This window comes from Choloepus didactylus, chromosome 8, assembly GCF_015220235.1.
Source record: "Choloepus didactylus isolate mChoDid1 chromosome 8, mChoDid1.pri, whole genome shotgun sequence".
Classification (NCBI taxonomy): domain Eukaryota; kingdom Metazoa; phylum Chordata; class Mammalia; order Pilosa; family Megalonychidae; genus Choloepus; species Choloepus didactylus.
In genome coordinates, this window is record NC_051314.1 from 25,373,897 (window position 1) to 25,401,216 (window position 27,320).

General features: G+C 40.2%; 1 protein-coding gene across 1 annotated transcript in view; it reads left to right on the top strand.

Moving 5' to 3' along the window:
* LOC119542578 (putative tetratricopeptide repeat protein 41) overlaps window positions 1–27,320 on the top strand; it is a 120,455-nt gene that overhangs the window by 60,540 nt on the left and 32,595 nt on the right. Inside the window, 4 exon segments of the mRNA XM_037847353.1 lie at window positions 2,781–2,928; window positions 3,521–3,670; window positions 6,893–7,026; window positions 7,057–7,059. Coding sequence (XP_037703281.1) covers window positions 2,781–2,928; window positions 3,521–3,670; window positions 6,893–7,026; window positions 7,057–7,059 — 435 coding nt within the window.

A 27,320-nucleotide genomic window follows, 5' to 3' on the forward strand; every position in this document is an offset into this window, starting at 1 on the left:
GTCCACTTACTAGCTCTGTGCCTTCAGAAGTGTTACTTAGCCTTTCTACATTGCACCTTCTTTTGAGAGCTTAGAGCATGCCTGCCACGTAAAAAGCACTGTATTTGATGCCTGAGGCAGTTGTAGTTAATGCTATTGGTATAGCAGAGGCAAAGAATGTTAAGTGAATTTAGGTATTAAGCATTTTGGACACATTGATTTATAGTCAGACTAAACTCAAGTTCTCATACTTAAATGGCTATATCAGTAAGCTTCTGTTACATAACAAACCACCCCAAAACTCATCTGCTTAAAACATTTACTGTTGCCCACGAGTCTATGGGTCAACTGGGGAGTTCCTCTGGGCCGGGGCTGGGGTCAGCAGATTTGGGCTGGGCTCACTCGAGCACCTGAGACGAGCTGGCAGCGCAGATGGGTCTAGTCTCAGAGGGCCTCACTGACATGTCTGCTGGTTGTCTGGCTGGGGTGATGGGGTGGCTGGGTCATGTGTCGCTTATTCTCCAGGAGGACAGCCCAGGCCTGTTTACCTGGTGTCTCACAGGATTCCAAGTGAGAGAGCAGAAGCCCAGGCTCAGGCTCGGAACTGGCACAAGGCCCCTTCCACTCTATTCAGAGGGTCAAAGCAAATCACAAAGCTTCATTCAAGGGGTGGAGATCGAGGCTTCCCCTCTTAATGGGAGGGGGTGCAGGGTTGCATTGCAAAGGGGAGTGGGTACAGGGAGGCATGCAGAACTGTAGCCGTTTTTGCAATCTACTGCTGTGCTATAAGATCAAAGGTCAACTTGGGCAAGCCACTTATCCTCATGTAGAGTCCATGAAATGGGGGGCTTAAACTTCACTTTTATAATAATAGTTACCATTCATTGAATGCTTGCTATGTACAAGGCACTTTATGTTCATTATCCCTTTTATCCTCAGAGATAACTCAGGAAGTTTATTTGTTACCCCATTTTACAGATGAGGAAGCTGAAGGTTAGAGAAATTAAAGACCTCAAACTGCTTTAATTTCCATAGCTAGTGAATCTGGAGCTAAGAGTCCATCTAGGACTTTCTGTCCTAAAACCTCTCCTTGTAACTGCTTGCTATATAGAATCTCTTTTAGCTCTGACGTTTATAAAGCTACAATCCTTGAAATATAGAGTCTTCTTTCCAAGTCATCCTAATGCAGGCAGGGGCACGTGGGGACCTTGGTGAGCAGGGGAAACCTGAGTGAGAACCAGGGCCCTCCAGAAGCAGCTGGTTAATCCGGAGCGTAAAGTTCCCAGGGGTCAGGCAGACCTGGCGTGGTAGACATGACAGTGGTTCTCCAAGGAGGCCAAAGCAGCAGGCGGGGTTGGGTCCCAGTGAAAAGGGAGGCTCCGAGGTAGATCAGCATCATTAGCAGCTACTGTGGGTCCAGTCTCTGGAGAAGAGTCTACTGGGGATTCATGCCCCAGACCAGCAGATAAAGAGGGAGGAGTGAGGATTGCCTGACCAGCCTTTGTACGTTCGAGAAATGTTTTCAAGCACCTGCTGTGTACCAGGCATTGTGCTAGGATAGCACAGTGAACAAGACAGAAGACCAACTCTGGCTTCTACAGGAGGTGACATGCAAAAGATCAGTGAGCCAACACATGAAATCATTACAGGTTGTAATAAATGCAGTGCAAGAAACAGACAAGAGATGGAGTTAGAGCCTAATGGGGTCAGACAGGGACCTACCCACGAAAGCATAATCAAGAAGCCTCTCTGGGAGGGGATGCATAAGACCTCACGGGCTGCAGGAGCCACATGTGGGAGGGGGGAGAGGCAGTGAAGGAGAGCACTCCCGCAGAGCCCTGAGGTGGGAGAGGGCTTGGCCTGTCCTAGGAATGGAAAGAATGCTCAGTGAGCAAAGGGCAGGAGGCAGCTGGGTCCAGATGGTGCAGGGCCATGGGCCATGGACAGGCATTTAGATTTTACTGTCAGTGCAAAGGGAGGCCTTTGCAGGGAGTGGGGTGGGATGACAGCATCTGATTTCTGCTTTGGGCATAGGAAGACAGGACATGTGGCTTTCCCCGCCTCATGTCTGCATGAAGCCCTGGATGGAGGGTGCAAAGGGCAATGAAGCAGGTACCATCGATGGAAAGAAATACCTTTGATAATTTATAGTATATCTAATGTATAATCTAATAGATAATATTTTTAATTTATAGGGGAAACTGAATTCCATAGCACAGCACGTTAAATCTGCTTATCTATACTGTTAGCAATGCTCTAATAATACCTTCTGAGAAAAGCTGTTTTCTCTTTTTCCATAACAAGGTTGGCTTAGAAAACACATCTAGTTTTTAGGAGTCTGTATTACTGGCAGGAGCACAATGGTTGGCCCCTTGCAGAGGGCACATTCCCAAGGCAGCATGTATCTGGGTATCTCCACTATTTTTCCTTGGGTTTATGAGGCTTGCACATTTGCTTCTTATTGTAAGCTTCAGTCATCTTACTGTTTCCTATCACAGGACGGTTATGGCCGTCTTCTGTAGAAGCTGGTTACCACATGATAACTGGCTTCTCTTCATCCATAATCTCACTCTGTTTCACTCTGTTTTTAATCTATTGTCTTAGCTCTTTGGCCCTGTGACAGCTGCATGTATGCCAATTCATTGTACGGAAGCCAACCCATGATTTATTAAGAAAAAACCTGACTATTGGGAGTGATGCAGAAATGCAATTAAATGCTCTGCATATTGACATTTTAACTCTTCTATGGGGAACAAAAGACCTTAAGCAGTATATTATTTGCCAAAATTTATTCCCTGCAGGCAGAGTGCTGCGCAACCTGACAAAGTCAGGGTCTGAACAGTACTTAAAAGAAAACAACATTTTGGAACACGCCACTGAAATTTCCAAGTTACTGGACAGCAACCCACGTGATCAAGCTACCATGAAATACACTGAAGGCATTCTGATGTAAACACGTATTTATTTTTGGAAACTTTTCTTCCCCCCTGTACTGTCTTGTATTGTTAAGATTAATATACTTAACCCACACCTGTTAATCCATTTGGTTTGGTTAAGTAGTGTTGAACTTCAGCAGTTCCATCCTTTAGTTCAGTGGTTCTCAACCAGGGGTGATCTGGCACCCCCTCCCCAGGGTAGCTTTGGCCATGTCTGGAGACATTTTGGTTGTCACAATTGGGGGGTGCTATTGGCATCTGACGGGTAGAAGCCAGAGATGCTGCTAAATAGATTACAGTACATAGGACAGCCCCCCAACCCACAACAAAGATTTATGCACCTCCAAATACCAACAGTGCTGTGGTTTAAAATAGTGCTGAAGTTCTTTTAATAAGACATTCACATCTATCTTCTTAATAAATCACCTTGAAGGTCTTGAAGTCTTGAATCTCTCCTATTATAAACTGCTTTGCTGTTTTATATCTTCCCAAATAGACTTTTGTATAAAACAGAAGATGCTGATGAAAATTATTTTTGATAGCACAGTGAATGTAGCCAGCATTCATCATGCCCAGCAAATAACAAACATGTGTTTTATTTTCAGATTAGTGGCTGGAAATGCTTCTCTTGCAAAAATGAAATTTCAAGAATGTTTAACTATCAGGAGAAGTTTGTTTGGTGAGAAAAATATCCTAGTGGGAGAAATTATGGAATTTTTAGCAGATCTATTATTTTTTCCCCAAAATGGTGAAAGGTAAGTTTTTATGAACTGTTTGAAGTCATGTGTCTCCTTTCCCCAAGAAGTGGCAGGAAGGGCTGGGGTCTCCCATCAGGGGCGTCTTGCTTCTTTGGCTCCAGCCCTGCTCAGAGACCAAAGGGACTCACCTTGCCTGAGAGTCCTCCCTCCCCTCCCCCTCACCATTTGTCAGGACACTGACAATATATATTCAGAAGGGGTGCTTATCCATGGCTGTGTAGAGGTTTTGACAGCAGGAAAAGTCCTGGGTCCAATGGTGTCACGGGCATTTCCCAGCATCTCTATGTAATCAGGCCTCAGCCCAGTTGTCTGTGGTGCCACATCCAGCTAAGTCTCTTCTGTAAGACCCAGGCCTCGGTGGCATTGACAGTCTCTCGGGCTGTGCTCACCTGCCACCCCCTCCTCCCCTGGGGAGTCCTCTTGGTTCTCTTGTCCAGTGTGGAGCTCTGCTCAGTTCCCCACACAAGGCCTTGGGGTTTAAAAGACGGTTGTAAGTATTACCCGCAGGATCTAATCAGCCTCAGCACTGGCCAGATCTGACTCCTTCTCCTCTTGACAGGCCGGTGTGGGAGAAGCTTCTGTGTGTGACCCACTGAGAGGCTCGTATTTCCTTCCCTTGGACCGGCTTACACCCTTCCAGAGCAGAGCCAGCTGAATAGCCTCTGAAGCTGTTAAGTTTTGTTTTTGTAGCTCCTCCTCTCTGCTCAACGTGTTCCCTGTCTTGCCTTTCAGTTTCAGTTTTCCACTTTCTTGAGATGCTTTTCCTTTCACCTCTCAGGAAGGTGCCCTCTTCCTGCAATGCTGGTAAAGTCTCTAACATGGAGTTCAAATCAGCAGTAGCCCTTCCTAAGAGTATTTACACTTAAAGAGTAGCCCAAATAAGGGCATATCTAAGGGTAAAATTACAGGTGCTTTATAGTAGTGGCAAGATGGTGGGCTCTGAGACCCAATTCCTGGGTTCAAATTTTGTTTCTGCTGCCTAGTGGCAGTGAGACCTTGATCAACTTACTTATCTTGGTGTGGGCCACTGATTTCCTCATTGGAAAAATGAAAATAATGACAGTGTCTTCCTGACAGGATTATTGAGGATTTAGAGATCCCATGTATAAAGTGCTTAGCGGAATGCCTGGCACATATTAAAAAATTTCAACAAATTGAGTTATTAGGATTATTATTTTACTCACCAGCTCAGCAGCTGCTGATTTTTGAGATGCTTGATACCACATTCCTTTCCTCTTACTCATCTTCAGAACAGCACTGGGAGCAGAGAACAGGACTTTCTTGAGAGAAGCAAAAAGCTCACTTGTAGAATCATTGCCCCATAAAAGAAAAATCTAAACACATAGCTTACTGAGGCATCTCTGCTGCCCAGGATGCCCCACCACAAATCCAGAACTGCCAGGGTGTGAATCAAGAGACAACCGATACTGCTGGGCCATCCCACAGGGATGGCCTCAATGTCAGAGGACCTGACCGTTCATGGATGCCCTCTTCCCTGGCCTCCTTGCCAACAGTCTGAGACCATGGAGAAGACTTTTTCCTTGTTTAAGTTTGTCTTTAGGTGGCCACATCTCCACATTGATTAAGACCGGGAGACATTTTGCTGCTCAAGTTGACTCACCTCTCTCACCTGTGTAGATCCTTTGCCCTGGTGGTCAAGGGCCATTGAGGCAGTTTTCATCCACTACAGAGATGATCAGTGGGCTCCAGAGGGCCTTGTAGAATAGGGTTGGGTAGGGCTGCATAAATGAGGTCAAATTAAAAAATTAAAAGTTAAAAAAACAGAACAGAGAAGAATGAACAAAATATCTTAAGAGGAACAGTGTCATTTTCACAGTGAAATAAATATCAGCCACTCTTTCTCAACCCTCCACCTTTCATAGGAACTAGTCTTTCATCAGTATGCTTCACTGGTAGGCAGTTTAGTTTCTTTACTTTGTCACTTCCCATTTTCTGTAACTTGACTTCTCTCCCCAACCCAACTACATTTTATCTAATCCTGTGGAAGTGATCAAGAACATCCTAAAAATGAGCCTTGGTACTTTTTATCTTATCTGTACTCTCCTACTGAAGTATTTGACAGTGCTCATCACTTGCTTCCTGAAACTATGCTCCCCTGGTTTCTGAGATCTCCTCTCCAATTTCTTTTGTGGGTTCCTCCTTCTCTCCTTCGCTCTAGTCCAAATGTTGGTGTTGTCTTGGGTTCAGTTCTTGGCCTCTATTCTCGTCTGTCTTAGCAGCTTAACCCCACTTGTGCCCAGAGCTTCAGGCATCATTACATATGGTGATGGCTTCTCTCTAGCTCCTTCTCAGATGTCTATCATCAGCTCCAGATATGTGCATCCATCTGTCTATTGGGCATCTCCATCTGGGTATTCCACTGACATTTCTGAGTCAACATGATAAAAACTGAACACATCCACCACCGTCCCCACTCTCCCTGACAAAATGCTTCTTCTACCATTGCACCCAATCCAGATGCCATGGTCTCATCTTAATAACCATCATAATGGTATATAATATCAGTCACTGTGCCAAATACAACATGCTTTTTCTCATTTGATCCTCATAACAATTCTGTTATCTCCATTTTGAACACGAGAAAACTGAGGCTTAGGAATTGAAGACATTTGCCCAGGTTTTAAACGGTTGAGCCAGAATTAGCTCTCAGGAAGTCTGATTGCAGATCCTTTGGGCCTAACCGCTGTGGCCCTCCACCAGGTCTGCCTGACGTTAAAGCCTGAGCTCTTTACCACTTCACACTATTGCATCATCACCACCACCACATTCTATCTGATGCCAAACCTTAGCAAGTCTCCCTTCACCTCCGTGGCCACTGCATTCACTCAGACCTTTAGCATTTTTCCTCTGGACTAACTGGTCTCCCTGCTTATCACCTCAACTCCTTCAGTTTATGCTCCAGACTTCCAACCAGGCAAATTTTCTAAAGTGCAAATTCAACCACACTTTCTTAATGAAAACCCTTCAATATTAAAGTCCCAAACCCTTAGGTTTGCACTCAAAGTCCTTCAAGATGGGCCTCTTTTTCACGCTCCAGTCCCCTCCCCCCCACCTCGGGAAGTTTTTTGAGAGCAAGGATTAGTCTTTACACCCCAGCCTGATCTCCAGCATTCAGTGAATGTTGAATGAATGAATGAATGAATGCATGAATGCCATGCTTCTTCAATGCAAAACTTTAATTTACTTTATCTTTTCTAGATTCCAAAGGAAGCAAGTAATTGAATATTATAAACAAGTGATTAAAATAAAGGAAAATGCAGCAGCACTGGACAAGTCCTCACTCGTCAGGAAGCAGCTGAATATCAGCCTCAGTGATACCTTGTGTAAATTAGGTAACTGCTTTCACCCATTTCTGTCATCAGCAGGTGACATTTCCCCCTTTACCACCCATATACTTTGCTTATTGAAAAAAAAAAAAAAGTTCTTTTTGAAGCAAGTAACTCCTGCTCCAAATAATTCCAACTTCTTTTGCTTCCCTTCCCTGGGAAAAGTATCTTTTAAAAGTCTTCTCTAAGTTTCTTTGAGCAAACTGTTGGTATTATTACCTGGAGGTTATGGTGAAGATTGAGCTTTTTCTTCACAGGTACTGGTTCAGTGAAGTAAAGTTTATTTACACTTCAAGGTTGATCTTCCAGCTCACTGTTGAGGAACTTCTCAGAGGCCTCCCATGTCTACTGTCCAGGCTCTGCCATTGCCAGAGACCAGGGGCCCTAATCTTACTGTTTACTGCCTCTGTGATTTTTTGGCTTGTTAGCTCATTAGCTTGTTCTTCAGATAGTGGGCACTCAATAGATTCTGGCATTTGCCAGGAGTGTTGCTGTCAGACTTGGGAATTGAGAAGAGTTGAGTTGGAGCCTACAAACAATGCTTGGCCAGTTAGCTGGTCACAGGTCTCAGCTGGAAGGGAGAGAAGAGAGAGCAGGAGGTGGTCAGGCTATGATTCCCACCAGGCCAAGCTTCTCAACCAGTGTGCCTGGAATGAGTATGTCATGGGTGTGCTGGATAGAGACCCCTCAGCCCTTGCACAAATGGGCAGGAGTGGAGCATCTGGATGGTTCATCTTTAGCCTTGGGCTTCTTTTCTTTGATTTATTCCAGTAGGCTATCCAGGAAATTTCACTTTCTATAAGTATCATGACTAGGGAACATTTTGAAACACCGTCAGGGCTTCTGAAATCTCACTGCCACGGGGCACAGCCTACACCAGTGGCTTTCAGTGGTGGGGCTCTTGCCCTCCAGGAGATATTTGGCAATGTCTGGAGACATTTGATTGTCATAACTGGGGAGGGGGTGTTATTGGCATCTAGTGGGTAGAGGTCAGGGATGCCATAAACATCTTACAATGCTCAGGACAGCCCCCACGACAAAGAATTATCCAACCCAAAATGTCAATAGTGTCAAGGTTGTAAACCGTAACCAAACCGACTTTTCCCAGCATGTATGTTTGCCATCCATTTCACAATAATGTGTGCTTGCTTTCAGCCTAGTTGCTTGCATGGGGAGGGGAAAGGTGAAAATACCTGATATCTGCAGGGAAAAGAATGTTTTCAGGCTATAGATTTAGGTGTATGTGTGTCTATCTGTGTATCTATTTTTTGTTTTAGTAGGGTTTCCGGGCTAGTGAATTTTTATTTACAAACCGAAAATGCAGATGCAAATCTAGAGAAAATCTATGGTAAAACTAGTATATCTAATTTGGTTGCTTGATATCATATTCTGTTACCGGTTTTGTAGCAGATAAGGCATCTGCAATAGGAGGAATTTCAGTGTTTTTGTGACTTCTTAAATAAGTCCTTACAATATGTTTCAGTTTTGCCATCAAGTCTTAATATGGTTATGCCTTTCAAAAGGCATCATTTGTTGCCATGATTTTTTTTTTTTTTTTTTTTTTGTCTCCTGCTGCTAATTAAAGTTGACTGATTCATTTAAAGTAAATTCTCCTTCAGGCTCATGGGAAAATTGTAGACTGCTAATTCATCTCTTATTGTGGGACCCTTGTGCTTTTGCTTCAGTCAGTGATGTTGAGAGCAGGCCAGTATCTTCAGTACGCAAGGTGCAAGACAGTAGGGAGGGGAAATATACCGTTTATTGTGACCTTTGAATCAGTTTTTCTTCAATATGTAAGAAGTATTTTTTGTTTTCCTACCTTTATTGGAAATTTTCTGTCTAAATGGAAATATGCCTGAGTGGACTCCACAAAATAAGGCATAACTCAGAGCCATATATGGTTGAGACTCCTTATCATTAATCAGTTTTGAAGAAGTCTTAGGCCCTCTGTAGTAAAAGTGTAACCTAACATTAGTCATTATCAAAGCATTCCTCTTCAAAGTCAACAACTATCTGTTTTCTTAATTGGAAAAAAAACCCAAACTATAGTATACAGGTGATCACAGTTTTCATTCAATGAGAATTTGTTTTATACATTGTAATATATGATAGAATTGTGAGAGTGTATTATCATATCGTTGACCTAGAATCATTAACTCTAAGAAGATAAACAAGCTTGCTCCCGCCCCCTTGGAACACACAGCTTGAAGCTGCCCGGGTTAATTGCTGCCCAATACAAATCATTGCTTGCGATTCTTAGCATCTGCCTTTCTGACTTTGGATTTGCAGCTCATATGTGAAACTGCTGCTTGATTCCTTGTCTGCAACACGTCTCTCTGTGAGGCAGTCCTTGGAGTTTTTTAGTGCTCTGCAGGGAGGCTGCCTGTCACTTTGAGGTGGTCTTCCTGATCCCGCAAAGTAAAATTAAAAAAAAACTTTTTATTGTGGTAACATATATACAATCAGAAATTCCCTTTTTAACCACTTTCACATGTACAATTCAGTGGTATTAATTATATTCACAATGTTGTGCTACCATCACCCCCACCACTACCCAAATGTTTCATCACCCTAAACAGAAATACTTTACCCCTCCCCATCCACCACCACCCTCTACCCACCCCATACCATGTTATCTACTTTCTGTCTCTATGAATTTGCTTATTCTAGGTATCATAATCAAGAGTTAAGAATTAAGAAGTGATTATGATTACTGAATCATTATATAGATGCCTTTCTTACTTTCTAGTATATTGTAAAATAGGCAAAAAGAAATACCTGAAATTACTGAACTGTAATCCAGTTGCCTTGATCTTTGATAGTGATTGTATAACTATATATCCTTTATCTTGTTCTTGTAAAAACTCCTGACTGGCCCTGCTTGTACCCCTTATTCCATTTTACAACTGTATAGTCTTATGATTACAAAGACAACCTCTAATGGTTATTAATGAAGGAACTTGAGTCAGCTCAGAATTAGCCCTTTGCAATTGCTAAACCATCTTACTAGAAAAATCTAGATCTAACCAAAATTGACCCACCTGACACACGCAGTAGCTTAACTTTTAACCTCTAAGTGACTTATCCACCGTTTTCTTACATGCATTCTATAACTAAGCATGCTCAATAATTAGATCATCTCTAACTTCATCATCTTGAGCCATTATACTCATTATTCTAAAGTTTGCTCATCTTTTGATACTATAAAACTATCAGAGTTACTGCAGTTTGGGGAGTCAGATTTGAGGCTAATAGGCCACCTGATCTCCTTGCTTTGAGTGGCAACAAACTTTCTTTCTTTGAAACCTTGTTATCATAGATTGGCTGTTACATACATTGGGCAGAGAACCCCGCATTTGATCAGTATCAATTTGGTGACCCTGGTGGGACATGAATGTCCATAAAGAGTAAGGAGGCTGGCTGCCTGCAGTGCTGGGGCCCCGGCAAGACAGGTGAGCATGGCAATCGAGCCTTTTGTGGCCGCTGGACTCTTTTAGTCTAGAGGCTGAGGGACTGGGTTTTTCTCCTGCTGCCAGTGCTCCAGTCTCCTTGGTGCATTAAAACTTCAAAGGGAGAAACATTTTCTAGATCCAGGTCCGGACATCTGACTGGGTGAGTGAGTCACCAAGGTGGAAATGGATCAAGAAGTTTATATGGGATTCGAGTCCCCAGGACCTGAGTTTTAAGGCCCTGGTTCCTGCTTCCAGAATGACCCTCCCTTGCTCTGACCTCTACACCTTTTCTGTTTTCTGAGTACCATTCTGTTCGAGGTTTGAGGACCTAACCTGAGTCTGTCTGTTGAGCATAATCCTGAAAAATAAGTAATCCAACAATTAATTGGTGTTTAATGAAATTGTTTAACATCTGTTGAATTGTTAATTGGTGTGTTACTTAGATATAGTAAGGGTTTAGTGTCTGTTTAAATATTAATTTGTGTGTTACATGAATATATAGTAAGTGATAAGTGTCTGTTTAAATTGTTAGTTGGTGTGGTACTGCAATTGTATTGTTCAAGTCTTCCTAATTGCTTACTGATTACTGAAATTCTGTAGAACAGGAAATCCTGATTCTCATACCATTCCTAAATGTAGCCCCTTTGGGCTGTATTTTGAAACAGGAAGATTTTAGTTATGAACCTATGATAGCCAAAAAAAAAAAAAACAAATAATATTTTACTTTTATAATACAGTCTGGCCTCAATATGTTTAGCATCAGAGAGAAAATGGCCTGAAATAGCACTGTAGAAAAGGACTCTGTATTGCACTTAAAGTTGTTCTGCAAAAGAGAGCAGAAATGGGATGAAATTATGTATGTTCAATCCTTTATCTGTCTCTCTCAAAACTCAATGTTAATGAGAAAATATAAAATTTTACATGTAAAGACTAACAGAGAAAAGAAAAATGTCCTCCCTGATTTAAGTCCGAGAGATCCACTAGAGCCTTTATTGACTCGTTCTCTGTATCCCCCTTACTGGAGATAAGAGAGCCTGAGATAGAAATTGTCCTGCCTCCCAAACCTGTCAGGGTATTCATTTTGGCCACGGCTGCTCTCTAAAACCAGCAGCTGAGCCACTGGCAAAATTTCTTCCCCTCTAGCAAGAAATAGACAGAGATGCCCAAAAGAATTTGTATATGTGCATGCCCCATTCCCCATATCAAGTTTATATAACTGGGAAAATAATACCGCACTCTATAGAGAAGATCCAAAGAGAATAGAAAGCTTAGTTGCTTCAGTATTAGCAACCTATCACCCAAATTAGACTAATATCCAAGTCTTGTTAAATACATTAATAATAGAACAGAGAACAGTAATAGAAAAAGCAAAGCAGGAAGCAGATAAGAAACAAAGAGACAATCCCAGCAACCCAATGTATGCTGGAGCAAATTTAGCAGCTCCAGTGTGCTGGTTTGGATATATTATGTCCCCCAGAAAAGCCATGTTCTTTAATTCAATATTGTGGGGGCAGACTTATTAGTCTTTTGACTAGGGTGGAAACTTTTGATTGAGGGATTCCATGGAGATGTGACTCACCCACCTGTGGGCTAGACCTTTTGATTAAATTATTTACATGGAGGTGTGGACCCTGCCCGTTCAGCGTGGGTCTTGATTGGTTCGCTGGAGTACTTAAGAGAGCTCAGTAGCCAACAGGTACTGACACTTGAAGATGCTTGGAGATGCAGACAGAAGGATGTTTGGAGATGCTAAGCTAAGAGATGAAGCCCAGAGTTTGCCCCAGAGAATCTAAGAGAGGACCCCCAGATGCTTAGAGAGAAACACCCTGGGAGGAAGGAGCGAGGACGCACAGGAGCTGAGAGAGAAGAGCAAAGACAGAAGCCCACAGACATTTTTGAGAAAGCCATTTTGAAACACAATCCCAGAGCAAAAGACAGGCAGATGCCAGCCATGTGCCTTCCCAGCTGACAGAGGAGTTGAAGGTATCCTCTTATTGATGTCTTAGTATGGACACTTTTATGGCCTTAGAACTGTAAATTTGCAACCTAATAAATTCCCCTTATAAAAGCCAATCCATTTTTGTTATTTTGCATAACAGCAGCATTAGCAAACTGGTACAATGAGTAAGGGGTCCTAAATAAAATCCAAATGATGCTGGGGACCAGGCTAAATTAGAGCATTATAAAGAGTATATTGTTCCAAGTCTGCAAAAAGGGGTCCCTAAACCTAAATTAGACTGAACTTACAAAAAATTAGTGAAACAATACAAGAATCAAAAAAAAGTCCCTTAGCTTTCCTTAAAAGAATTTATATTACCTACCAGCAACATACTAATATAAATTTGGAAAATCCAAAGAATGCCAAAATTTTAAATATGACCTTTATTACTCAAAGTTTTCCTGATATAAGGAAAGAGTTACAGAATATTGACAGAGAACTAAGATTACCCATCTCTAAGTTAATTGACATCACCTTTAAAGCTTAATACAACAGGGACCAAGCTAAATAAGACCATTATCTATATAAATTTGTACTCCTGCAGTCCCAGAAATTAAGAAAACTGAGCTTCTAATGTTTTTTAAACTCCTCCTTTCCTCTCTCTCTGTGTTCTGGATTAACCTAGCTCCCAAATGCTGCTGAAGACTCAGTGAATTTAACAAAAATTCAAGCTTGTCATTCAAACTGATAAGCCTAGGTACTCAGAACTTTTCACTCTAAGCCAGAAAGAGTCAGTGTTCTGGTTTGCTAGTGCTGCTGTTATGCAAAATATCAGAAATGGTTTGGTTTTTATAAAGAGGATTTATTAAGTCACAAATTTACAGTTCTGAGGCCATAAAAGTATCCAAACTGAGGCATCGGTAAGAGGGTGCCATCACTGAAGAATGACCGAGGATGTCCAGAACACCTGTCAGCTGGGAAGGCACGTGGCTGGCGTTTGCTGTTTGTTTGCTCCTAGTTTGCGTCTCAACATGGTGTTCTCCAAAATGTGTCTGGGTCTCTCTTAGCTTCTCCAGGGCAAACTCTGGGCTATCATCTCCAGACGTTTCCAAGCGTCTCTAAGCATCAGTTTCAGCTCCCAAGTGTCTCTCTAAAAGTCTCTCTCAGCTGCAGCACTGAGCTCCTTCTGTTTGTGAGCTCTTATAGGGCTCCAGTGATTTAATTAAGACCCACACTGAATGGGCAGGGTAACATCTCCATAGAAATAATCTAATCAAAGGTATTACCTAAATTGGGTGAGTCACATCTCCATGGAAACACTCAATCAAAAGTTTCCACCCTACAATATTGGGTTAAAAGATCATGGCTCTTTTCGGGGGACATAATATATTCAAATCAGTATATTCAGGAAGCAGTACTGTGTAAAATTTTTAAGAGCCTGGACTCTAAAATTCAAAGCCCAGCTCTGTAAGGACTGCTGATGAAAGTCATGTAGAAATCTAAATAGAAAAAATCATTTGAAAGAAAAAACTAAGAAAAATAAATCCTCCACATTCTTTCTATCTTACCTATCTCTGCCCCCAAGGTCTTCTCCTGAAAAAGTAAACCAGTTAGGGCAGTTATCAGAGAAGGGCTGTATGCAGAAAAGTTGGGGGAGGTGGAGGTTTGGCTTAAAAATTCTTCCTACTGGGCTTAAAGATTAGGAGTGATAGGGCCAGAAAAAAATGTTACATAAAGGCCATGTTTTGCATAGTTTGTTGTGTAATTCCCTAATTAAAAATTATTTTTTTCCTAACAATACATTTGCAACAGTAGCCACAGAAGACAAATCATTATTAAAGCTTGGGATGATGGTAATTGAATAAAATCCAGTTACCAAATTTAAAAGCTTCAATAAGTAAAGGAAAATGTCATTGAGAAGTATGGAAAAGTTTTTCTGGATTTATACTTGGGACAAATTAAACAATTATAGGATATTTCCCAGACTGCAATATTCAGTATGCTTTTTTAAAAAATTTAATTTTATTGAGATTGTTCACGTACCATACAATCATCCGAAGATCCAAAGTGCACAATCAGTAGCCCACGGTACCATCATACAGTTGTGCATCCATCACCACAATTTTTTTTTCAATTTTTAGATCAATTTCATTACTCCAGAAAAGAAATAAAGACATAAAAAGAAAACTCAAATTCTCCCATATCCCTAACTACCCCTCCTCCATTACTGGCTCATAGTATTGGTATAGTACATTTATTACTGTTGATGAAAGAATGCTAAGTGTAGTACATAGTTTGCAGTAGGTATATTTTTTCCCTCTATACAATTCTATTATTAATTTCTAGTTATAGTTTCATACATTTGTTCTAGTTCATGAAAGAGATTTCTAATATTTGTACCGTTAATCACGGACATTGTCGAACATAAGATTCACTGTTTTCTACATTCCCATATTTTAACCTCCAACTTTCCTTCTGCTGACATATGTGACTCTAAGCTTCACCTTTCCACCTCATTCACACACCATTCAGCACTGTTAGTTATTCTCACAATAACACATGCTACCATCACCTCTGTCCTTTTCCAGACTTAAGTTCAGCCTAGTTAAACATTCCGTTCCTAATAAGCAACTACTCCCCATTCTTTAGCCTCATTCTATATCCTGGTAACTTATATTTCATGTCTATGTTTTTACATATTATAATTAGTTCATATCACTGAGACCACACAATATTTGTCCTTATGTGTCTGACTTATTTCACTCAATATAGTGCCCCAAGATTTCTTCATCAACCTGTTTTTTTTTAAGACAGTTTTGTTCACCCACCAAACATTGCATCCTAAGTAAACAATCAATGGTTCCCGGTATAATCACATATTTATGCATTCACCACCATCACCACTATCTATAAAAGGACATCTCCATTTCTTCCACAGAGAAGGAGGAAGATTCAAAGAAGGTAGTGAGACAAAAGAAAAAGAAAGTAAAAAAAAACATGACAGCTAAAAAGTAACAAAAGGAAAGAAAGAATTACATTAAAGTAGAATAAAAGAGTCAGACAACATCACCAATGCCAAGAATCCCATACCCCTCCCTTATGTCCCCCTTATAGGCATTTAGCTTTCGTATATTGCCTTCGTTACATGAAAGGAAGCATAATACAATATTTCTGTTAATTATAGTCTCTAGTTTCCATTGATTGTATTTCCCCCCTAATACTGCCCTATTTTTAACATCTTGCAAGGTTGACATTCATTTGTTCTCCCTCATGTAAAAATGTATTTGTACATTTTATCACAATTGTTGAGCACTCTAGGTTTCACTGAGTTATATAGTCCCAGTCTTTATCTTTCCTCTTTCCTTCTGATGTCCCACATGCTCCTAACCTTCCTTTTTCAACCACACTCACAGTCATCTTTGTTTAGTGTACTTACATTGCTGTGCTACCATCACCCCAAATTGTGTTCCAAACTTCTCACTCTTCTCTCTTCCTATCTGTCTGTAGTGCTCCCTTTAGTATTTCCTGCAGCACAGGTATCTTGCTCACAAACTCTCTCACTGTCTGTTTGTCAGAGAATATTTTAAACTCTCCCTCATATTTGAAGGACAGTTTTGCCAGATACAGGATTCTTGGTTGGCGGTTTTTCTCTTTCAGTATCTTAAGTATATCCCAACACTTCCTTCTTGCCTCCATGGTTTCTACTGAGAAATCTGCACTTTGTCTTATCAAGCTTCCTTTGTATGTGATGGATTGTCTTCTCTTGCTGCTTTCAGGATTGTCTCTTAGTCTTTGATGTTTGATAATTTGATTATTAAGTGTCTTGGCATAGGTTTATTCAGATCTATTCTGTTTGGGGTATGTTGTGCTTCTTGGATCCATAATTTTATGTCTTTAATAAGAGATGGGAAATTTTCGTTGATTATTTCCTCTGTTATTGCTTCTGCCCCTTTTCCCTTCTCTTCTCCTTCTGGGACACCCATGACATGTACATTCATGTGTTTCATGTTGTTATTCAATTCCCTGAGACATTGCTCATATTTTTCCATTCTTTTCCCTATCTGTTCTTTTGTGTGTAAGATTTCAGGTGTCTTGTTCTCCAGTTCTTGAGTGTTTTCTTTTGCCTCTTGAGATCTGATGTTGTATGTCTCCATTGTGTTTTTCACCTCCTGTGTTGTGCCTTTTGTTTCCATAGATTCTGCCAGTAGTTTTTTCAAACTTTTGATTTCTACCTTATGTTCGCCCAGTGTTTTCTTTATTTTCTTCATCTCTTTTGCCATATCTTCCCTGAACTTATTGATTTGGTTTTTGATTTGATTCAGCATATTTCTTTGAAAATCTTTAATTGATTGTTTCATTAAAGTGAAATAATATCTCAGCTGTATCTTAATTGAAGTATAAGTTTGTTCCTTTGACTGGGCCATATCTTCATTTTCCCTAGTGTAGTTTGTAGTTTTCTGTTGTCTAGGCATCTGGTTTCCTTGGTTACCCCAATCAGATTTTCCCAGACCAGAATGGGTTCAGATCTCAGAATGGGGTTATATTCAGTTTCAAGTCTCCCTGAGGGTGTGTATTGGAGATTGATAGACTTTCCTGTGAGGTCTCTAGCTGCTGTGCTTTTTCTAACCTGCCCAGCACGTGGCACCTGTCAGCCTGTCACTCCCAACTGGTGTAAGGAGGTGTGGCTACTTTAGTTTCTGTTTTGGCTGTTTTCCCCCAGGATCTGGGGTTGGTTTTGAAGGGAAGGCTGGTAGTAGAGCTGGGGCCCCACCTCCTTCCTCTTAGGGAAGATACACTCCATAGGGAGTTATCTTCTGCATTTGAATAGCTCCTTTGTCTCTCTGACTCTGTTATCTGCACTCCTGTCTGGGTCAGAGTGCTGCGAACTGAAAATGACTGAGGCCCTCTCTATTGAGCCCCTCAAGTTGAGAGAGAGCAAAAGGGAGGGAAAGCCCTTTTTCAGATCCAGTCCACGGCCTCCCCAGTTTTGCCCACTGGCCAGAGATACCACCTAGTCTTCTGGGTTCCCCCTCCTAGAACACAGGAGTCTTCTGGCTCTTTAAGTCAGTTGCCAGTAAAAGTCTGTCTGCTTGTTAGGGGTTTTTCTATGTTTTTAGCTTGTATCTAGCAGTCTACATTTGTTAATTAAAACCCCAGTTGGAGCTGGGCTGAGCTATATTTGCTTGCTTCGGGAATGCTGGTTTCTCCCATAGTGAGTTTTTGCAGCTCACCTGCCATGGTGGGAGGGGACTCCTAGCATAGATTTATGCTGGGATCCCAGCCATTCCTTCCAATCCAGGTTGGTGTATGATGTGTGGACAGTCATGGTTGTCCCCCAGCAGTTATTCCAGATTATTTACTAGCTGTTCTTGGTTGTTTATTAGTTGCTCCAGGGGACTAACTAAATTCCACTCCTCTCTATGTTGCCATCTTGCCCTTTCTCTCCATATGCTTTTGAAGTTGTTCATAATTTTAGGATATTATAAAAACAAAGATTTTCTTAAACCTCCTCCAATGGAAATTAAAAGCAAATATGGCTGCAAAAAATGCAGTGGCAAAGTCTAGTCTGTTTCTGTTTTTATAATAACTTTTGAACCAAACAAATACAATTTTATTCTACTTGAGTATGTTCTCCCTAAATTTATCGATAAAATAAACTAGCATTATACCTATTAGATCTTTAAGATGGTAAAAAACAAAATGCAAGTTTGTGTTTAATTAAATTAAATTTTTATTTTGACAAGCTTTATTTTAAGAATAATTATATTTTATGGGATGTTTGAAGACAGTATCAAAGATCTTTTTGGTAACTTAAGGTATGCGGGTATGCAAAGTATACAGGATGTGCTTTGTTAAGGAAAGGACTGTAGTTTTGTCCTCATGAATGTATAGAACAAAGCCTGGGAAAATATGGAAAGTTGTAGAAAATTTATGAAAGTGAATTTTGTTTATCGTAATCAATGCTGACTAATATTTAATAAGCTTATTAAAGGGGGTGGTATTGTCCTAAAGAGAAATAGCTAGTTGTCACAGAATGTAAAACAGAAATGATTGGGCAAAATCTAAATGAATATAAAAAGCTATAAGAAGTTTATGGAAACAAATTTTATCTGTTGTCGTCAATGCTGAGATTTAATAAACTTATTTATTGAACAATATACTAATGCAAAGTTAAAATTTAGTTTTCTCCCTGTTACAATAACAGAATTTTCGTAAATTGTTGGTCTGTTCTTAGTGACAAGTTATGAAAAGTTTTTCTTAACTGTCTACATAGTCTGTCTAAAAAAATGAATAATCTATGTTAACATTTTGAATCAAATCCTAAAATATATCTTTTATTTCAAACTGCTATAAAAGGTTTCTTCTTTCACCTTGTAAAAAGTGAAGTACTGAACATAGTTTCATTTAATATATTATGTATTGCATATGAAGAAACCTCATGTATGATTGGTATCAGTATTTCATTTAAGTCAGATTGTAATCGGTGCCCTGCTGGCAACAGTGTCAGGCAGAACACTGTTCCAGGTTCGGGACTCTCACTGTGGAAAGAATTCAGAGATGAAAGGGGCCAGTAGGAATAAGTAGTAAAGTTTATTAAAGAAGGAGTGAAAGAATACACATTAAGGAGAGAATGTGGATGTGTTCAAGTGAGAAGCATGCACCAAGTGGCAGTGGATTAGCTTGTTACATAGGGAAGTTTTACAGTGATTTTGTCATCTCAACCTTTCAATACCAGAAGTCTTCTTTGTTCTAGGAGGAGATAGTTAATGGAACTTGTGAACTGCCATCATGTATCTTAAATTTGTTTTTGGGTAGATGTTAGCAACCTTTATGACCCCATGCTTTCTGTCATTAACTAAAAATTTGCTTTGAGCCCATGATTTTGCAAGCTTTTATGGTTTTGGGAGATTTCGGAGGTTTCAGGAGCAAACCCATGAGGTTTGCAGCTTAAATTTGCAGCTCTGCATTAATTCTTTTGAAGCTGAATAGAAGACTTGGGACCACAGCCTCGATGCCCTATTCTATCCTGCCTCAAGATTGTACAATATTTGTCCTTTTGTGTCTGGCTTATTTCACTCAACATGATATTTTCAAGTTTTATCAACATTGTAGCATGTATCAATGAACTTCATTTTTACAACTGATTAATATTCTATCTTATGTATGTACCACATTTTATTTATCCATTCTTCTGTTGATGGACACTTAGGTTGCTTTCAAAGTGAGTATTAAGAATGTATGAGTGCCATGTGGCCTGCATTTTAATTCAGATTATCCCAAATGTACCTTCTAAATTTGGTAAAAATCCATCTGGGTTTTTTCTTGATGCAGTACAAACAGACAAATGGATAGAAACTAGGTCCCCTGTGCTCGGAGGACAGAAATAAGTGTTTGGGGGTGCCCCCCCCAAGCCAAAATAAAACAAAACTAATTTCTGCCCTCAAGCAACTTAATTGCTTTGTTAGGAGGCAAAACAAACCTCTAAAAAAAAATATAACACATTAATGATTTAAAAGCATAGCCTGGTTGGAGAGGACCGAGCTATGAATCAGGAGACCTGGGTGTTTGTTTTACCTTTGGCGAGTCACACGTCTCTGGCTCAAGTCTGTCTCTGGGCCCCATCTGTAAAATCAAGGTGTGAGTCCTTTAAGGTCCTTGTCTTAGTTTCTTAGGCATGCCATAACAAAGTACCACAAACTAGGGGGCTTAAAAACAGCAGAAATTTATTGTTCAGAGTTCTGGAGGGTAAAAGTCCAAAATCAAGGCATCATCAGGGCCACATTCCCTCCGAAACCTGTAGGGGAGAACCTGATGGCTTGCTGGCAATCCCAGTTGCTCCGTGGCTTGCAGTGGCAGCACTTCAGTCTCTGCCTCCATCTTCAGATGGCCTTCTCCCCTGAGTCTTTGTGTCTCTGCCTTTCCTGCTCTCCATATCAGGGCACCAGTCATATTGGATCAGGGCCCACCCTAATCTAGTTTGGTCTCATCTTAACTAATCAGGTCTTCAAAGACCCTATTTCTAAATAGGGTCACATTCACGGGACTGGCGATTGGAGTGTGAACATATCTTTTGGGGGACCACAATTCAACCCACAACAGTTCTCTATGGATTTAATATTCTATGTTTAAATGTAAAGGAAGCTGATGATTAGTGGTAGGAGGGTTTTCAGGGAAAGCCTCTTGGGAGGGACCTTAAGAAAGTGGAGGGTGCAGAGAAGGGGGCACTTCTGGCCGGGGAAAGGGCATGAACAAAGGTAGGAAAAAACAAGGTGTGGAGGGGACAATTGGAGCTGTCAGGAGGGGATGTAATGGAGCCTCAGGACAGACGAGTGGGAGCATGAGGTGGAGAGGTAGGAAAACAGGCAGTGGGGGGTGGGGGTGGCAGTGTTGAGGTTGTGTGCTGATTTGAAAGAAATCCTGTCTCATGGACAAATGGACATCATCCGAAGAAGACTGAAGAAACCAGTGATCCTCTCATGGGCTTGTTCTTCTATCTAAGAGATTGTTTTGGAAACTACTTAGAATTATTTAGAATCCACTGAGGCTGTGAAAAGTCTGTCTATAAGGGCACAGTGAAGAATTCCCTAACTCATGTAAAATAACGTGCAGTGCCTCTTACCATTGCTCTCTAACCCCTCACCAGGCTTTACTTTATTTCGTAGTACTTACCCTTCCTAATCTTATGTATGTATTTATTAGTTTTGTTTGTTTTTGGTCTGTCTCCCTTAATAAACAGAAGAGACTAGATCACCATTGTGTACTCAGTTCTTAGATAAGTGGCTGGTTAACATTTACCTAATGAATGAATGAATGAATGAAATGCTTTAACTCATTTAGTTTCACCCTTCCATTTTGGAAAAGCAAATATTGATCATTAAGGACATTTAAGTTATTTGTATTCCTATAATTCATTTAAATGTTCATTCATTAATTCATTCCACAAATATTTACTGCACCTGTTAGGTAACAGTCACTAATTTAGTCCCTGGGGTATAGTGGTGAGTGGGACAGATCCCACACTGTCTTCATTGAGCTCACAGTGGTGGAGGCAGCTGTTAGAGAACTAAAGACTCAATGATTTAACTACCATTGTGGAGAGTGCTACGATGGCCAAGTACAAGCACTGTCTGGGGGACTTTTGGTCTATCAGATGGAGAGGGGATAGACCCAGGGTGGCCTCTCAGGAGGTGATGCTGAAACTGAATCTGTAGGATGAGAGTTGCTGGTAAATTTAGGTGCAGAGAGGGAGAAGGAGAAGAGTCATCAGGCATTAGGAACAGAATACATGAGGGTGGAAGGAGCTAAAACGACATGAGGCTGGAGTGCAGAGAGCAATGTGATGGGGAGGGTGCCAGAGGATGTAACAAGGGTTGTCAACGACTGGGTCACACAGGACTCCTAGGGCTGGCTAAGGATCCTATTTGGGATATTGTCATCAGAGCAATGGAAATCCAGGGACAGGTTTTTGCAAAGCTGGGGAAGTACTAGGAACCTATTAGTATCAGCATCAGCATCATCAAAAGAGATTTCTGAAATAATATTCTGAAGTAATATTGTGAATTAGGAGTCAAGAAGGATCTCAAAGGACCCTTTTTGTTGCTTATTTTCTATTTCTTTCCAATGTGCATCTTTTGACCTCTCAAACAGACGTTGAACTCCCAGGAGCAGGGACCTTGTCATTTATTCTTTTGTATCCTCAAAGAATCAGAAACAGAGCTGACTGCACATAACTGCTCTGTCCTTTCAATGAAAGGTAAGGAACTAAAAACAAGTTCTTTCTGGATATTTACACCATTTCCTTGGGTTATCCAACAGACCTGATGGTTCTGCTCCAGGCTAACAATACTGAAAGAAATATCCCCAATTGTACTTTAACCTTGAAAATAATGACCTTTAGTTGACCCTTCCAAATTTCAATTTAGATTACAGATTAATGTTGATAACTGCTAGCTCAAATGTCTTGGTCACCTTCCTTATTCTTATATTCTATCAACATGTAGAATACGTTATAATCTTTCCAAGGAGTATGAAAATAGTGGGCTTCCAAGCAATTTTTAATAATTAAGATTTTAATTATAATCATACATTTTTATGCATGAGATTAGAGTAAAGCATATGTTAAATGATGGATCATGAGACGGCAAAAATTCCTAAATTTTGTTCCATCTGATCACTGTTTAATGAGGGAAATATTCCTAAATGAAATATTTTTTTGTCTAATATATCCTGTAAAGCTAATCTGCTCTCAACTTTAATCCAGTTCCAAATGAAAACCTTCACCTAATAAATCTGTTAATTCTAGAAATTTTAGTACTATCGTAACTACAAAAATAAGATTTTTTTTGGGTGTGATTTATACTCCTAGCTGCCTCTGACAGAGCAATCTTGTTCTTCTTTTATAAGTGTTTTCAATTCACCAAATGAGAAGCCATTCCAATGGGAGAAAAGAATAGAATTGTGGCTTTTCATATTCCATTATATCAAGTCAAGTGTGCTGAGCTGAATTGTTTGTTTTGGATGAAGTATGCTCAACGAACATTATGTTACTTTCCTCTCCCTGGGATTCTTTAAAAAATGAAATGCCAACTGTCTCAGTCAAATTTAGAAGGAAGAAATTAAACACAGGCTCCACTGGGTGAATCCCAGCAGGGTGAGTCAGTCCTTTTCTCCTCATTTGATGTTAAACTGCTCTGCTCAGCCAGAGCCTGCTTCTCCATAGCAGTTAGTCCCTTTATCCAGAAGTCCAGTAAAGGATCCAGACAAACCTGACATTTTAATTTTAGCTTAAATATATAAATACACGTTCTTTCTCCAAACTTTTTTCTGATGTAGAATCAAGGTCTTTTTTTTTTTTGGTAAATTATCGGTTCTCTGATTGGAAATCCATGTTGTTTTTCCCCAAATGTTCCACTCACAATTTCTACTTTTGGTTTCTTTAGGGTGAAAATTTAGACAATTGTGTTGCAGTCTGTGTGCAGCATCTTTCTAGATTGCTATGTCCACCCCCTGCCCCCAATCTTTTGTCTTGCCCAGTCTTAATTTGAAAGATTTTTTTTTAGCAGCTCATTTAGCCTGGTTTTCATAGAAAATAACTCTTTCATTTCGCATCATATTTTTTAGTTTGTATAATACTCAAACGAACAAACCCACTTGACTTTTGGTTGTGTTAGAACCTAACTGTTGGGAACAGAAGTATGTCGGCACTAGAGATGCACAGACATTTAGTATGTCCTGGGCATCAGAGAATATGTTTTACAGAGAAAATGGAAGCCCTTAGTTAATCTGGCAAGCCAGTTTATGTCTGTTAAAGAGCTTCTTCTTTACTTGTTTAGGTTTAAGAATTTTTAAATGGATTATAAATTTGAAAACACTATTGGTTGCAGGAAAATGTCAAATGGTCCTCATAAGCCTAGCAAATTTTTAGACCTGGAAAGGACTCTAGAGATCACCTAGTTAATTTTAAAGCTGAGAAAATAGCAGAAATGTCATATGACTTGCCCCAGTACAAATGATCAGAGAAACCTATGAATTAGCATTATAATCATCTCCATTTTATAAATGAGAAAATCAAGGTTCAGAAAGTCCAAGTGGCATTCCAAAACTTTGCTGCTAATAAATGGTAGACTTAGGACTTGGAACCCAGTCCCCTGACCCCAAATCCCTTGCATTTCCCACTGTCCATGGGCTCTTTGAATTTGTGGTCTTGTTAAGGAGAAAAGCACCAAAAGGAACTGGACTACTTGTGATACGTGCTGTGATAGACAGTGCTAAAAGGTATTGGGGAAGCACAGAAAAGGAAGACTTTCCAGAGAAAGTGTCAGGCTGTGGGTCCTGACAGATGTTAGCCAGGTGAAGAAGGTAAGGAAGAACATTTCAAGCAAGAAGAATCAGCACCAACAAAGTCAAGAAAGGGTGAATCAGGGTCGTATGAAATGCTGGAATAAGGTTAGAAATCTTGGTAGAAATCTTGGTTAGAAATTTCTAACATAGAAATCTTGTCTACCATGCTAAAAGATTTGGCAGGGAAGCTGCTGTAGGATTTCCAGCATGTAGGTGTGTATGAATAGATGTGTATTTTAGATACTCTCATGGCCAACTAGAAGACAGACCAGGTCAAGGGGAGATCAGAGGAGTCTCCTCCATATACTAATACAGGTATAGCAGAAATGTAGAGAAAAGGTTGATTTGAGATTTTGTAGGTAAAACTGAAAAGCTCAATGCTTGATTGAATGTGGGAGATGAGGGAAAAGGAAAGTCAGGGAATGTTCCAATTTATGGCTGTGTCAGAGTCCAGTGCTAGTTGGAGGATTATGCTTTTACTTTTCCAAGACAGGGAGCACAGGTTGGGGGGTTTGGTGGGGGCAATGATGAGCTAATTTTGAGCATTTGAATTTCCTATCCAAGTGGAGATATTCAGTAGACAGTGGAATATGAGTCTGGTGCTCAGAAGCTAGAGGACTGAGTTGGAGAAAAACATTTGGGAGTCATTAGCATATACGTGATGGCTCAACACAGTAGAATGGATGAAAGAGCCAGGAAGAGCATAAAACAAGAAGACGGCAGGAGATAAAATTCAGGTGAATACCAGAATTTAAGGGGTGGGCAGAGGAAGGGAAAGTAGCTCTAGTAGTATGCTGAGAATCAGCAAAATCATGAAAGCCTAAAGAGGAGAGGGTGCCATCAAATTGAGAACTGGCCATTGTGTTTAGCAATGTGTATGTCACCAGAAACATTCAATTTTGGTGAAGTGATAGGGATAAAAGCCTGTTGAAGAGCAAACAATGAATCTTTCTCTCTACTGGAAGGTCGTTATCTACACAGGTCCAATCCCCCGAATGGGTGCAGAGAGCTCATGCAGTACTGGGGGTAGACAACAGAGGGCGCTGCTTGCCCTCTGCAGCAGGGCCTTCCCAGTCGGACTGGGCAATGGTCCCGGTGGAGGGGGTGATGTGGAGAGTACGCCCAACTTCTTTTACTGTTTTTTTTTTCAGGGTAGAAATAGAGGGCCCATGGAGACATCTATTTGCAACCTTTTACTTTCTTTGGAACATTGATAGCTTTCTCCCTAATCTGTTGATAGACACCAATTTATTGAAAGAACGAGCAAGGAATCTGAGCTTCTCAAGGTGAAGGACTTCAGACAAAGAACCTTTAGACATAGCATAATCACCAAACCAAAAGAAACTTTCACCAAGGAACTTTCAGATACTGTAGAATCCTCCTTCCTCATGACCTATTTGTAGCCTGCCTTCTGGACAGAGAATTTAGAATCTGATTGCCTCTGCTTCTTAACTCTGTTTGCTCCCAGCACAGAGGGGAAAATCATTGTTGGGCAGTATGGACAAAGCCTCCATCTCATTAGGGGAGCTTCCTAAGAATCTCTTCCAGTATCTGAGATATTCTTCTTTACCTGGTGACAACAACCCATTGCAGAACTGCCCACTTCAGCACTGTGCTGTGGACCCAGGTGGAAATAAATGGTTCTCCTACACTGCAAAACTCAACCTATTAGGTGGCGACTATTATATAAAGCACAAGAAATGGGCTTAATTTTCAGTAGAATAAAGGTTAGGAAAATGTTGTACTTTATGAGATTAGAAAGGACAAAGGACTGTCTTTGGATATCCTGCTTTCTTTCTCTACGGTAAATAATAAATATATCCCTTCCTTTATTTTTAACATTAAGCACTGAAACTAAATGGAACAACTAGGACAGTTTGCCATTCAAAATCTGAGAATAGAATTTCAAGGGAGTTAGTGAGATGTTCCCCTCCACTTCCACCCCTAATTTACACTCTGTTAGAAATAAGGGAGTGTGGCTGCATCTAGAGGTACAAAATGGAAAAGGTACTGATGGCTCCTTCCTAGCTGTGTTTTTTTTATGATCCTAATTTTATTATAAAAACAGTTTTATATGCACAGAACATGTATGAAAGGAAATACTAAAATGTTAACAATAGTCAACTCTGGGTAGTAGAAATGCAGGCGAGTTCTGTTTCTCTCTTTGTGCTAATATGGACACATACTGTTTTATTCATGACACACATATATAGTGGATCAGTCTGGTGAACCTTAATGATACCCGGAGCAAAGTACTGTAGTCTATTCTTTTTTTTTTTTTTTTTTTAACTCAATTTTATTGAGATTATTCACATACCATACAATCATCCAAAGTGCACAGTCAATTGCCCACGGTATCATCATACAGCTGTGTATCAATTATTCCAGAAAGGAAATAAAAACAAAAAAGAAAACAAATCCTCCCATACCCCTAACACCACCTATTATTGACTCATAGTATTGGTAGAGTACGTTTGTTGCTGTTGATGAAAGAATGTTAAAATACTACTAACTGTAGCACATAGTTTGCAATAGGTATATTTTTTCCCTAAATACCCCTCTATTATTAACTTCTAGTTATAGTGTCATACATTTGTTCTAGTTCATGAAAGAGATTTCTAGTATTTGTACAGTTAATTTCTAATATTTGTACTGTCCACCACAAGATTCACTGTTTGTTACATTTCCGTCTTTTAACCTCCAACTTTCCTTCTGGTGACATACATGACTTTAAGCTTCCCCTTTCCACCTCATTCACACACCATTCAGCACTGTTAGCTATTCTCACAATAATGTGCTACCATCACCTCTGTCCATTTCCAAACACCTAAGTTCAACCTAGTTAAACATTCCTTTCATAATAAGCAACTGCTCCCCATTTTTTAGCCTCATTCTATATCCTGGTAACTTATATTTCATGTCTATGTTTTTACATATTATAATTAGTTCATATCAGTCAGACCATACAATATTTGTCCTTTTGTGTCTGACTTATTTCACTGAATACAGTGCCCTGAAGGTTTCTTCATCAACCCGTTTATTTTTTGTCTGTTTTTTAAGATGGTTTT